The sequence below is a fragment of the Anguilla rostrata genome, chromosome 11 (genome assembly GCF_018555375.3).
Source record: "Anguilla rostrata isolate EN2019 chromosome 11, ASM1855537v3, whole genome shotgun sequence".
In the NCBI taxonomy this organism is placed as follows: Eukaryota; Metazoa; Chordata; class Actinopteri; order Anguilliformes; family Anguillidae; genus Anguilla; species Anguilla rostrata.
This window is the reverse complement of record NC_057943.1, coordinates 32,450,062-32,464,119: the sequence shown is the minus strand read 5'-3', so window position 1 is coordinate 32,464,119 and position 14,058 is coordinate 32,450,062. Positions and strand designations below refer to the sequence as shown.

Genomic DNA, 14,058 nt, shown 5'->3' with positions numbered 1-14,058 from the left:
GCGTTAGCATTAGCCCATTAACACGACTCACGCCTATTGGCCTGAATCCACTTGTTCCTCCTCGTTGGTTCGGTCTTAAATTCGGGGTTCTAAGTATTTAAGTTCGGAAATACTAATGTAGCTTAATTAGCTATGTAGATTATGGCGGGGTTTCTCAGCCACTGAGCTATGGACTACAAGTGGTCCGCCAGCGCCCCCTAGTTGTCCACGGACCAAACCACAAATAAAGGCTAGTGGGCCGTAGTGGGGTCGTAAAGCAAATCCTAGGCAGGGCACCCAAAGCTAAATGGACACACTGTTTCTTGCACCACCAAAGGCTAGCATCCAAAAAGATGTCATCAGAGCTCCACAAAGTGATGGATGTGGTCGTCAAAACAGCGAGCTATATGAAGAAGAATGATGTGAACTCCAGGTGCTTGTCCGTGTCGAGCGAGAGTATGGAAGCAGACCGTGTTCAGTTGCTGTATCACAGCGAGGTGAGATGGCTATCAAGAGGGCAGGTCCTCAATCGACCGGTTGAATTGAGAAATGAAGCCCACAGTTTTATAACTGTGAAAGAAATTCCCACTCGCACATCGCTATGTCGATGAAAAGTTCCTGGGTAAACTGGGGCTACCTCCCTGATAAATTTTCACAACCGAATTAGTTAAACCTGTCAATCCAAGGCAAAAAAACAAAACCAAAAAAAAAACTGCATCTTTTTTTTTTTTAGTTTCTAATAAAACTGAAGCATTCAAGGGAAAGCTGGCTCTGTGGCCCAGGCGAGTTAAGGAAAAAAGGACAAACATGTTTCCACTTTTAAGGGAAATTTTGAAGACTGTGCCACACATAGATACTACAACTGCAGTCTCATCATCTGTCCCAGCAGGCTAAGAAATGGAAGGAGTACTTCCCATAGCATCCCAGGGAGATGAACCTTTGGATTTTGGCCCTCTTTTCAGGGGACCCTGCTGCTAATGACACTGCTCTGCTCATGGAGTTATAAACTCAGCTAATTGAGCTGTCAGCTGTGGAGCTCACAGTTACAGCAAACCAGAATTAGACCAGTCCTCATTTTGGATCAGTGTGTCTACAAAATATCCTCATCTAGCCATCAGGGCCAGGACGTTTCTTCTGCCTTTAATAACATTTTTGTTTGAATCTGGCTTTTCCATTGTTTCTAAACTGAAAACAAACCAGCCTGTCACCCACAGAGTCAGCCTCTCACCCATCCCACCCACAGAGAACCTGCTGTTGTCTCATAGGCAAGCTCAAGCATCACACTGACTCTGCCTGCACGAGTAAGGATGAGTAAGTACTGCCTTTGAGGAATATACATTGTAACAGTATCACAGCTCCAATGTGAGAATACATAAATGTGAATGTTAAATTCTTGGTGTTTGTTGTGTGTTTACGTTTACTACAGATATGGGACTGCCTGTTTGCACAATATTAAGTATGTGGTTATGATTAAATTAGCTTGGTAGCTCGCTTCGCAAGCAAAACAAACATGGCGCGGTTTCAGTTTTTTTTCTGTATCCAGGCAATAGGATACATCAGATCTATACTGATTGACCGAAAAAAATCAGTAAAGATTTGGATTTTGGGAAGGGAATGTTACCATAAGAATGGGCTCAATTCATTTTCAATGGCATTTTTTTTCAAGCCTATTTAATATTCAAAATTCTTTATTACATTATTTAAAGCACAGGAACCAACTGGCACTGTGTGTAAAAAGGTGCTGTCATCCTGGCCAAGGCAAGTGCCCATCCATACCCCTTCCCATACCCAAAGCAGTCAGGCCACGCCTACCTGAGCATGAGGTTCATCAGCTGAAGCCCCTCCCCCTTCAGGAAGCGGTCCCGATTGGCTCCCAGCATCAGGCAGGAACACAGTGCGTCGAAAAGGTTCTCCATCATCTCCTGCTCCTCCGCCGTGGCGGGGTTGTGTCGCTTGAAGACCTACGGAAAACCGCAAAGACCAAACTTCATTAAACAAAACAAAAAAATAATCTTCCCTTGTCGAGAGTTCCTGAGTGTGAACATCTCCAGGATAGAAATCTCCAGAGGATTAAAGGGGAATTCGATCGCAAAACAACATTTAGCTCATTTAACAGATCAAGGCGCAACTCATTAATTCTCTATGTTGTCAGGCCAAAGCAATTTCTGCAGAGATATCGGCAGCTAAAGGTGCAATTTTTGGTAGAGGTATACGTCATCATGTACACCTCTACCCTTCATCATTTTGAAGAACTACAATGGGCAGGTAATTTGAATTTGGAGATACTGTTGACGGAGGCGAAGGGGGCGTTGACCGAACTTACGTAAAAGAGAAATTCTGGGTAGCCGCTATCCCAACTGTAAACGGCATTAGCTAACGAGCAAGCTAGTGTAGTGGGTTTCAGTAAAGCAGGTACCTGGAGCATGTGCAATAGTTTGAGGCTATTCTCTACTGTAGACTGATCTCTGCAGTCATTACGGAGAGAGAGCTGGACACCTACCCTTCTACAAGTAAAATTTCATTTTATGGTGCAATTCCCATTTAACAGAAACTAATGAAGTCTGTCAGTGGTGTTTTAATAAATTATCAGGCCAGGTTTTAAGGCGAGGCACACTGGAATGAGCATGCTCTATGCCAAATTGGAAAATGAGCCAATAGTTCTGTAATTCACTTTGTTTGCACAAGATGGCCGCAGAGGTTCCTCCCTCCTGCAGAAGCCGCACTATCCTCGTTAGCTTCCCCGTATCAGGGCAAGATGCAGCTGCTTTGAAACCTGAAGGACACTGTTCTGCAGCCTTCAGGGAACCGAATTCCAAAAAACGAGAGACTGCACCTTTTTAAAAAAGCTGCCGGGTACCACTTCAGATCTGCAAAAGTTCTACATTTCAACGGGAATTTCATTTTGCGCTTTGCCCTGCAACCTTATTATTACAGTTACCACTTAATTTTAACCTTCCATCCAGAACATGGTGGAAGAACCTGAAACCAACCGCACCTGTCAGAGAAAGCCATGCCTAACCTGCGAAAAGGCAAGCAGTCGAGGTAAAGTGTGAAGCTATGATCTATAAACGACAATGACCTACAAAAGGTATACACAAAAAAAACCCCAAGCCGTTTGATAAAAGATCCTTATCCCCAAACGCTTTAACGCTACCATTCTCCCAGGCTACATTCATCAACCACTGCCTGCTCTTAAGGGAAATGGATATTGTTTACTTTTAAATTCAACATCCCAAATTGCCCTAGAACAAACAGGTTATAGTGGGGAAGATCTGATGGTTTTATCAGAACAAACACACAGAGCCAAAATAAGCCTTGCACGAGTTGTTGGGTCACAGGGACATGTTAAGAATAGAAAGAAAAGACTCACACACTCACTTAATGCCACAAAAAGACATACGGTGTTTAATTTAACCTGCCTTCCAGCGTAAAAGACCAGAAGGGAATTACAAGTGTGGTTCCTGTGCTCAGTGCAACTTTAGTAGTTTCTTCAACCATCTCAGCACAGGTTAAAAGATTATCATAATAGAGGTGGTTATCTGCAACACCAGCAATGTGATCTATGTTTTGAAATGTCCCTGTGGGCTAGGGTATGTTGGGAAGACTAGGAGACCTTTAAATCACAGGATCGGTGAAGACCAGAGCAACATCCAGACAAGTGCTATCAAGAGCTGAGGCTGTTCATTTTATGACACACACACACACACACACACACACACACACACACACACACACACACACACACACACACACACACACACACACACACACACACACACACACACACACACACACACACACACACACACACACACACACACACACACACACACACACACACACCACAACACACACACAAACACACACACACAACCACCACCCACCCACCCACCCACCCACCCACCCACCCACCCACCTGGTTTCTAGCTGGATTAAATAGGGCATAGAGAAAATTTACATTCCATGTGTGTGTGGGAGGGGATCTATTTCTTAACCCTGCATGGATTTAATGAAGATTTTGCCAGCAAACAAGGAAAAATGTTTGTGAATTGATTCACAGGATTCTAATATACTAGTAAATGTGCTTCCAATCAATGTTTTGGCTTGGCTTGCTCAATTGCTCATGCTGTTTCCTTCACTTCCTGTGTTTGGTGGTACAGTTGGGGGAAGAGTTTGGAAAGTTGTAACTGATGTAACAAGTGTGTAACTTATCAGTTTTTACTAGGTTACATATTGGGAACGTAGTCGCAAACATAAGCCCCCAGTGCACCACCCACCACCCACCACCCACTCGCATTTCCAACAAGTTCTCTGCCCTCAGCAACGCACCTGCCGAAAAGCCTGTTGAAAGAGCTCTGGTAATTGGCGAATCTATTTTGAGAAATGTGAACATAGTGACTCCAAAGACCACAGTTCAATGCATTCCTGAGGCAAGAGCGACCGATATAGAGGCGAATCTGCAGGCTAAAGCCAAGCGTAAATTCCCCAAAATATGTATTCACATTGGCACTGATGACGTTCGGTGGAAGCAGAGATCATTTTTAATGCTTGATCCACATTCCACATTTTTTCCCAAATATGGTAATGCCTGGCTGATGTTTTGTCTTTGTTGCATGTAATATGTGCCACGCTGGATGTAGTTTTCACCCTTAGCATGATTAGCATGCTCATTACGGGTCCAGTTTACTCAGTTTGCTGTAGAGCCAAATGTAGTTTTCTGAATTTTATTTTTTGGCAGGCCAAAGTGGCAATATGGCTGGCTCTCTGGAGGAGAGCAGAGTGAGAGAGAGAAGGGGTGGGAAGTGTGAGAGGCGGTGAAGAAGCAGAGGAGGAAGAGAGAGATGAGGGGGAGGAGGGAGAAAGACTGAAAGGGAGGGGGAGAGTGTGGGAGAAAGAGTAATAAGGAGGTGAGAGAAGAAAAACGGAGCAGGGGAACAGAAGAAGGTCCTTACTGATAGCTGCTGCAGTAACACATCAATGCCATCAACCTCCCCCAAGAGCTCCCTGGTGCCTGCAGTGAGAGAGAGGGGGAGAGAGAGAGAGAAAGAGGGGGGGAGGGCAAAGGGAGGAGAGAGAGAGGGAGAGATGGGAAGAGAGAGGGAGAGAGAAGGAGGGGGAGAGGGAGAGAGAGAGTGCAGTTATTGGACTGTGGAGCATAAACGCTGCCAGAACCCCAAGACGTGAAGGGCTGTCGCCCAGCAACTGAGTGGCACCAGAGACAAAAAAAAAAAAAAAAAAAAAAAGAAACAAAACAAAAAAAATGACAAAAATTAAATCTGTTGCGACCCCCTCCAGAATATCCACGCTCCCGCCGGTATCAAGCACTTGAGGGAAGAAGCACACAAACGACTGAATAACAGGAAGCCGAGCGGCTGGGGCGGGAGAAGGAGCGGCAGCTCATTACTCAACCCCAACTCTGAGTAGAGCCGCCATGCAGTTCACTCGGGACGAAAACGAGCCGCGCGCTCTCAGACGTAACGCGGAGCGCAGGCGTAGCGGGGAGTCGCGTGAGCGCACGGCGAGCATCTCGTCAAACGCGCGAGGTCCGCCGATCCCAGGAGGGCGGTGGTTTCGGCGAGGGCGGACATTTTGACAAACACGTCCGGGGCCTGTGTTGCTTTGGACGATGCTCACGCTGGGATTCGCGCTCAACCTGGCAACCCGCCTCGTGTGGGTTGCCAGTTTGATTGGAAGTGGGAAGTTTATAAACAAAACACATTCATCTTGCCTTTTTTTTTTTTTTTAACTTACTGTCATTGTTCTGCAGCAAGATGGCAAGGATTTCACTGCAGTACAGCTTGTTGGCATCGAACGGCATTTTGGCCTGCATCACAGAGATGGGGAAGAGGAGGATGAAGCAGGATTAACTGCCGGTGTAGCGAACATGCACAACCGTTACACTCTACTATTAAGACAAGCAATGACTATCCATAGCACTCTGGGCATAAATTCTTTAAAAGAATTACATTTAGACCGTTTTTCAAAATCTTGGTGCTGCTTTGACTAGAGCTAGGCCTTTACAGAATATGCTATTACGCTATGATGTTATGACATAAATTTACTATTATTCACATGAAATAAAATAATCATACTGTGATCTTTCTATTTAATTTGAGTAACACCCAAAGGTAAGCACTAAACTCACAAAAACCAGTCTGGGTCAACAGACAGCACAACCACATTTGTATTATACATCACTTTCTAAATAACTTTAAATGTGATATTTTCAAAGTTTCCTTTCTATCTCTGTAAAAAATCGAAATCCAGTAAAATGGGGAGACATTGGCGATGGAACTCCAGGGGAAAATACTTTTGTAAAAGGATAACTTCACATACTTTTGCGTCAGTGGGGGAAACTTATTTTTAGATGCCTTTGGCAGCAATATGCCAGCCTTACACTGTTGGAGGTGCAAAACTGTATCAACCCGCAAGCCAATTAACCTTTCAGGGGTATCAACAAAGTAGCACCGCTGGACGAGATAACGGAGAGCAAGCTACTGAGCTTGAGGACAGATATACAAAAGACAGAACGTGATTCATAAGCTTCAAAATAAAAAAATAGACCTTGGTCTGGGGCTTTTCAGAGACAGTGTAGCACACTTCACAACCTGAATTTTCCAGTGATTTCCAGAGATGCACACAAAAAAATTTAACTTTCTTTAGCGCGCAGTATTTACAGACCAGCTGAGCTAGGTTTTTATCCTTTGGTCTTAAAATCTTTCAGACCAATGATTTATACTACATTCTAAAGGCTGTTAAAATTCCATATGTTTTGGTAAGACTGCTTGTAGCATTCACAATGACTTATAATGCAGCATAAGGCGAATTGTAGTCACTGGCATTATGTGTGCCCCTTGAAGAACGCGGAACCATAAAAATGGGTCTGGAGCAGTGTTCCGTGGCTTTTCAGAGCCAGCGGGGGCACATTTAGCACCCTGTATTTCCCATGATCCCCGGCGACGCGCGCGCACACACGCACGCACCTTGATTCTCTTCAGGAGCCACTGCATCAAGCCCTGCTGGGAAGCCTCGGTGCACATGTCCGGACGGAACTCCGCCATGTTCTCAACGATCGCTGTGGGGGAGGGGGAAGGAGGTGTTAGCAGAGATATTCTGATCATCAGGCCAAACGCAGCACCTCTGTGGAGTGATAATGAAGCTGATGGGGGGGGGGGGGGAGATGAAAAAACACTCATGGGACATAAGACATGGAGGGTATGTCATCGACAGAGAGAGAAGGAGAGGGGGATGGACAGAGAGACAGAGGGAGGGAGAGCGATGAAAGAGAGAGAGAGAGAAAGAGGTTGCAGAATTACACCACAGGGAAAGGTGGTTGGAGGGGGTGTTGGGCGGAGAGTTAAAAAGAGAAAGCACCAGAATCTTAAACCCATCACAGTTATTCGCTGGGGAGGTGCTGGTGTCAACAGAGACAGGAAGTGCATAGGAAGACCGTACCACCAACATCAAATAACACTGCAGATCACCTATTCTCCCAGAAAATTACCACCAAAATGGATTTTGCGCTCCAACTCCGACGAAAACGTAGCCCGTCATGCGCCAGACACACGTCCCCCTCACGGAACCCCCGCCCCACTCAAAAAAGAGTGGCTTTTAAACACGGCCTTCAACAAAAACCAAAAACTAAAAAACAAAATAGTATAAAGCGAGAACAGAAAGAAAAAGGACAAAAAGGGAGAGCTACCATTCGACAGAGCGATGGCGGAAGCCCAGGTGGCGGGTTTCGGCGGATTAACATGACAAAGATCTCCCAGACACCTGATATCTCAATCAGACAGCGAGGGGCCCGGAGGAGCCCGGAGGAGCCCGGAGGAGCCGGGGCGGCCGGCTGCATGCGGCGGGGCCTGTTATCGCAGATTACACTCCGGCACACCGAGTCCTGGGGGAGTCCTCGGGGAGGCCGGCTTTGAGCGCGGCCAGAAAGGACCCGCACGCGCGCTGGCGCGGGAGCGAGGGGGGGCAGGGGGAGTGGGGGGGTCTATGAAGACCCGCCGCTGGCCGCCGGCACGCTTCCCACAGGAACAGGGGAAAAGCTACTGAAAGGCAGGGAAATGTAGCAGGAAACCCTCCTGAACTAGACCAGCCTTTTTCCCCATTTCCATCTTTATGCCCCAGCCCCAGTGGCACGTCTGGCTCAAACAGTACTATTTTGGACGGGGATGTGTCCCGTGGTCCCCAAACTGAATCCTGTTGTTCTCAGACAGAGGAGTTCAGTTGCTAACTGCTGACCGAACACAAAACATACAGCCTGTATCTCCCCAAAATGAAGAGAACCCTGCAGGGTAGTGTTGCATGATGCATGGAACTTGCGTACTTTTTCAGTAACACGAAAAACGGTCCAGTTAGATTTTTCATATTTGAAAACTGTTACAGCTGTGCTGGTTCTCCCCTGCAGCATCTTCCTTTGGGCTGTGGTATCGTTTTGGCATCGAGTATTGTGATACTAAACCTGGTATTGGTATCAAAGTCAAAATTCTGGTTTTGTGACACCTACTACTCATTCTATTTGATTTGTTGTTTTGTTTTTTCTTTTCTATTCTTATTGTAGTTTTTGGTGTAAAGTTTTGTGGGCTTTTATTGAATGTTCTTATTGATCTGCTTAGATGTGTTTTTGTACAGTACTTTGAGCTGCTTTTTGCATGAAAGGTGCTATATAAATAAAAATAATCTTTATACTTGAAACCTAGTGCATAGACAGGAAGGGGCCTTAAGTAGATACACGTCATTCAACCTGAGCAACTCAGCAGGTTCTGTGGGCCTACAACTCAGGTGGATTTCCCAGCAGGCTTTGCTGCAGCCAAGACGAAGACGAAGACAACGATGGAACTGCATGTGGGCGGTTATCGTGGGACAGGCAGCTCTGCAAACGAACAGCCCTCCAATCAGCACGCAGCCATTATCCTCATTACCGCTTAATTGCCCGACAGCTGCCATTATGCCATAAGGTTACTTCCAAGCGTACGTTTGCACTAGATCCGTTTCTGCAGCAGCGTTTCCCCTGAAGTGATCCAGTAGGGCTGAAATGTACCGTTGACCCGAGGGAATCCCAATCTGAAACATTCCCATCGGCCCATGGTGAAAACACAAATCAAGATCGCTAATTATTTTATGGGGCGTTGTGCATGGGTACTGAAGAGGAAGTTAGGAAAACAAGGGAGAAAAAACAACCAAAAAAAACAAGAAGTTTGGCAGAATGTCGCCCTCTGGTAATACACCACACATCTGGCCATGGCAGCCGGCAAGAGGTGTCCGTGTGTGTGTGCCCATGTGTGTGTGTGTCCAAGTGTGTGTGCATGCATGCGAGTGTCTGTACATGTGCGTCTTTGGGTGTAGGTATGTATGCATATGCATGTGTGCCTGCGTATGTGTGACTGCCTGTGCGTGTGTGAACGCTTGTGCCTGCGTGCGCGCGTGTGTGTGTGCGCGTGTGCATGCATGTGTGTCTGTACATGTGCGTCTTTGAGTGTGGGTGTGGATGCATCCTGGATGTGTGTCTGTCTGTGCGTGTGCATGCGCGTGTGTGTGTGCATGCGTGCGTGTGTGCACATGTGTGCGTATGTGTGCGTGCACATGTGTATGTGTGTGTATGTGTGCGTGCGTGTGCGTATGTGTATGTGATGTGTGTGTGTGTGTGTGTGTGTGAACGTGTGCACTCGTGGGGTTAGAGACGCCGCTCACCCAGCGTGTTGTAGACCCCGTCCGCCTCCTCCTTCACCTGCTCATCCAGCCGTTCCATGTTCTGCACCAGCAGGGCCACCACCTGCCCCTCCAGCTGCAAAGAACGCACCGTCATACAGCACAGTGTGAATCTGCGCATTTCAACGATCGCTCAGCTATGTTTGTTATCAAAGCGCTGGGATGGGCGGTTGCCATAGGAACAGTCGCATACTTCAGCAGAAAGCGCTCACGGATCACTGGCTCCATTTCCCCATAAGTATGGATGACAGGTCTGCTCCAAATCATTGAATTTCAACAGTTACATGCATGCATACTTGTTCATTTCCTCCCCCCCAAAAAACTGTAGGTAAAATATCCCTGACAACGGAACTTTGGGAGTAGATGCAATGTACAGTACCTTCTGCGAATGCACATATATTCTAATAAATTCAAAAAGCTGAGCTGGACTAATTAGGAGCAAAAGGTTGAATGAAAGCCTGTTTAACATGGGCCTCCAGGGAAAATATGTGGCGAGGCACAGTTAAAGCCATTCCACACCGAGATCTGAGTGGCAACCCGAGCCTGACCCCATTTACCAGCAGGAACGTAAAAAAATGGGGGGGGTGGGTCTTGGGAGAGAACGCAAGATCAGGCAGCAGTCAGTCACAAATGTGCACGATTCTGTCAAGGCTGTTCCATGTCCTGATTTACCTTTTACCTGATATTAACCACAACCTTATATGACCTTCAGGGTGTATGATACTTTCACATGTAATGCATGTGCATTTATAAAGCATTCACAAGAGTTTCGCAAGTAACACTTTCCTACTTAATAAAGCATTTATAACAACTTCAAGACTGACATATATAGTGTTTATAAACTGCAGGGAGTTGCTGGCAAACGCAAAGAAATTAGGCAATGTAAAAGAAAACATGCAATGGGGACGAATATGGGCAGAATCCGCCTTGATAATTCTCACATTACAAAAGCACAAGAATAAGTCAAAAATAAGATTCAAAAATACAGATAAAATCTGTTCAGAATTAGTCATGATATAAAACATTTACTGGTGGCATAACTATGTAATCCAGTTACTGCTTACTCTGAAAACAACTGTAGCTAGTGGAAAAAATTATGCAGCCAAATGAAGAAGTACAGCTAATTGCCATAGGCGCACATACACACACACAGTTCAGTCATAACTGGGTGTCAGACTTGAACAAACTTCATTTAAAATGCAAATATTAACAAGCGAAAGTTTAACCACGCGTTAAATTAAAACCTTGGTTTGTACACGTGGAACGACACGATTCAGCACAATAAAACAAACAAGAGCGACTGATGCTTCCCGGACGTGGAAATTCAGTTTACTTTTGTCAGTTTTCACAGAGGATGCAGCTTGGAGCCTTCTAACTGTGGCATTTTAATAAAACGTCAGCTCTGATAATTGCAATATATATTCTCCAGGAGAGATAGAACACAAACAGAAACATAAACAGAAAGCACGCAAAGATGCCCTGAATTAGACTTCTGGTCACAAGGATGAGGGGAAATAATGAACCACCAGATCACAGAGAAAATAAAAACATGGTGAAGTGTAGGTACAGCAAGAGCAATACAAGATGGTGCGTTTAAACCTGACAATATCAAAGGTTACATCTACCAAACAGAAAGTTTTTATATCCAGGCTAAGTTAAAAATGCATGCTTGATTAGGGCGGGGTTATATATTTGTTTGATAATTGCTAAATATTTTTGAGTGCAATAAAGACCATTGGCACCATGTGATGTATTTTTCTTTTTTTCTTTCTTTTTTTTTTCTGATGCCCAGAATATCGAGAGATCACTCTTTATCACCCTCAACATTTAAAATTGAGAGGGAATTCACCCTCTGTACTTATGAAACAGATGTCTCTATATGACATTGCGTGTGGATCATTCAATCAGCATGAGAGAAGAAACCCGATCAAGCGTATACAAAAATATAAGCTTTAATGACAAATAATGCTGAAAATTAAGCGTTTTGATTGTAATATTGGATAAAGGCACTGGCACAGTATAACACAATGCAATGCTGTACATATAAGGTAACGTAGTCACGAACCAGACGCAAATGTATTCGTATTGTTGTTCATACGTGATAGGCTCTCTCAACAAAGCTCATGGGTACCGCTAAACAGAAGCTTCCTGTGAACTAATATAATTCTCAGCACATATGGTTATGAGGTGACAGACAACACTGGGTATTACAGCTTACAGACGACATCAGTTATGCTTGACTCGTAACACGAAAGTCTTTAACCGTACAGTTGGATCACAGCGCGGCAGCTGCCTGGCTACTGGCCTCGTACGGGGAGCCAGCGGCAGGTTAAATGGAGCTGTGATGTTACTGAGTCAGGGTGTGGAGAGGAAAAGAGGGAGGAAAAGGGGATCCCCGAGACCCAGCTGAGGCAGAAATTCAAAGCTGGAAAAGGCGGCTTGGGCCAGGCCAGCTTGATCGGAGACACCGGACTCCCAACACGAGCCCGTCGGTACTTGAAGGCGTAGACACGCGGTTCCAAAGCGGTGCGGACCCTCGGAAGTGAAACGGCCCAGCGATCCAGGCTTACTCAGCGGAGACACTGAGGCTATGGAAGCTCTCAAAAAGTCAACGTATGCCAAGGCTCGGGTACGAAGGGAAAAAAAATAGAAAAATGAAAAGAGGAGGCCCGGCCTTGGTTGTCATCGACCTAAAGTACCTGGCCGAGTTAGTGGGTGGTCTGAGCTGTCACCTTCATATCACGACCACCTTTCCCATTAGGGGCGGGTTTCAAGAAGTTTGGTAAAATGTTTAGCCAAATTTAATCTAGTTGGATAATTATACAGCAGTACAAGATAATTGGACATACTTTTTCCCCCCGACTTTCGACATGAGTTTTAAAAGATAACCATACCAAACATGATTACTTCAGGTTACGGGGAGATGAAGAATTATTTCTTAGTTGTGCAGGCTACAGAACTCAGAAAGGCAACACCGTAAGATTCCAACAGCCCGCACACGCTTCAAGGTTTTCAGACCAGTTGGGCATTGGAATTGTATTTTCCAATTATGCTTAATATGATTAGACTTTTCTCCATTTGTAGGCGTGAATGGCGCGGCCTTGGAATACCGAGCGTGCCCGCTAGCCGTCGGTGGTGCTCTTTAGGAATGCAGAGCGATTATCCATGCGTCCAAGCTTGCGCAGTCCAAAGCTTCACACCGCATGCGTGGCAAACAAACATCTATTACTATGTGTTCACTACATGCAAAGTGGTTGTTAATCCCACCAGTGCCATCTATAGTTTGATTTTAGCATTATGAATGACTGGCATGAGGGCTCTGGTGATCCTGAAGGGAAGTGGAAGATAGTGTTGGAATGCTGAAAGTCCCAGACACAGGCTCATTTGGGAGCTTATGCAGAAATAAAGCATTTGAGTCCTCAGAGAGAGGACTGCAGAGAAACAACTGCCTTACGACCTGATGCCTCAGGAAAGATCCAAACTTCAAAAGGCCACGTGAAATACTTCCAGGGGAAACAGAATTAACACTGAAAGATATCAGTGGTTACTTTTTTATTTTTTATCGAGCATTTTTTATTGCCTCGGAAGTTCGAATGTTTACTACTGCGGTAGTAAAAAAAAAAAAGACAATACATCAAAGAAAGGCAATACATCACATGGAGACGATGATCGTTATTGTGCTCAAAAATTATTTGACAATTATAGAGCGAGCATATCGCCCCATAGTAAAACAAGAGTAAAACACAATGGAGCACTCCAATTGTGTAATAAAAGCAAAAGAACAATAAAAGAAGGCAGAAATACATGGAACATTAAACGTGAGAGACGATATGGAATAAAAAAATAAGATAAAATTAAAATCAATACCCTGTGGACTCCCCCTAGCACTGTGATGCTCTGGCCAAGAGCCAGAATGCTAAAGTTTAGCCTCCGCACAGCTGCTTACTAAATTCTGTCAGTGGGGCGACACCGAGGAGTAGGGATGTCGCGGTATTCTGAACTAACAGTACAAGTTCATGGTACGGCACGTACAGGGAGGGGGGAAGACCAAAATCTCTAAAAAGCGTGCCATTTACTTTCATCAAGACATGTCGCCACAAGTAATTTTGAAGTATTTAGTCTTATATTTAGTCTATACTTACTTTAGTCAATATTTTATATTTACTAATAGACAATTTTATCGACTAAATTTGCTAGGAGAAAACGATGTGCCAATCCTTTAGCCAAAGTATCATCACATAGTGCTACTTTAACTTTCAAGTGGCAGTTCCATCAGAAATGTGTCTTTTAAGGATGTATGTTGTCCAACTCTCAGCTGGTGGGTTTGTCTTCTAGAGATTATGCAACATCTGAAATTAACATTGG

At 45.0% G+C, this 14,058-nt stretch overlaps 1 protein-coding gene across 3 annotated transcripts in view; it reads right to left on the bottom strand.

Annotated features, from left to right (window-relative positions):
• ctnnbl1 (catenin, beta like 1) overlaps positions 1-14,058 on the bottom strand; it is a 74,335-nt gene that overhangs the window by 34,890 nt on the left and 25,387 nt on the right. For all 3 annotated transcript variants that reach the window (XM_064299434.1, XM_064299435.1, XM_064299436.1), the window contains 5 exons: positions 9,676-9,769; positions 6,963-7,054; positions 5,731-5,803; positions 4,932-4,990; positions 1,792-1,940 (listed from right to left, as the gene is read on the bottom strand). In XM_064299434.1, the coding sequence (XP_064155504.1) occupies positions 1,792-1,940; positions 4,932-4,990; positions 5,731-5,803; positions 6,963-7,054; positions 9,676-9,769 (467 nt within the window). The remainder of the gene's footprint in view (positions 1-1,791; positions 1,941-4,931; positions 4,991-5,730; positions 5,804-6,962; positions 7,055-9,675; positions 9,770-14,058) is intronic.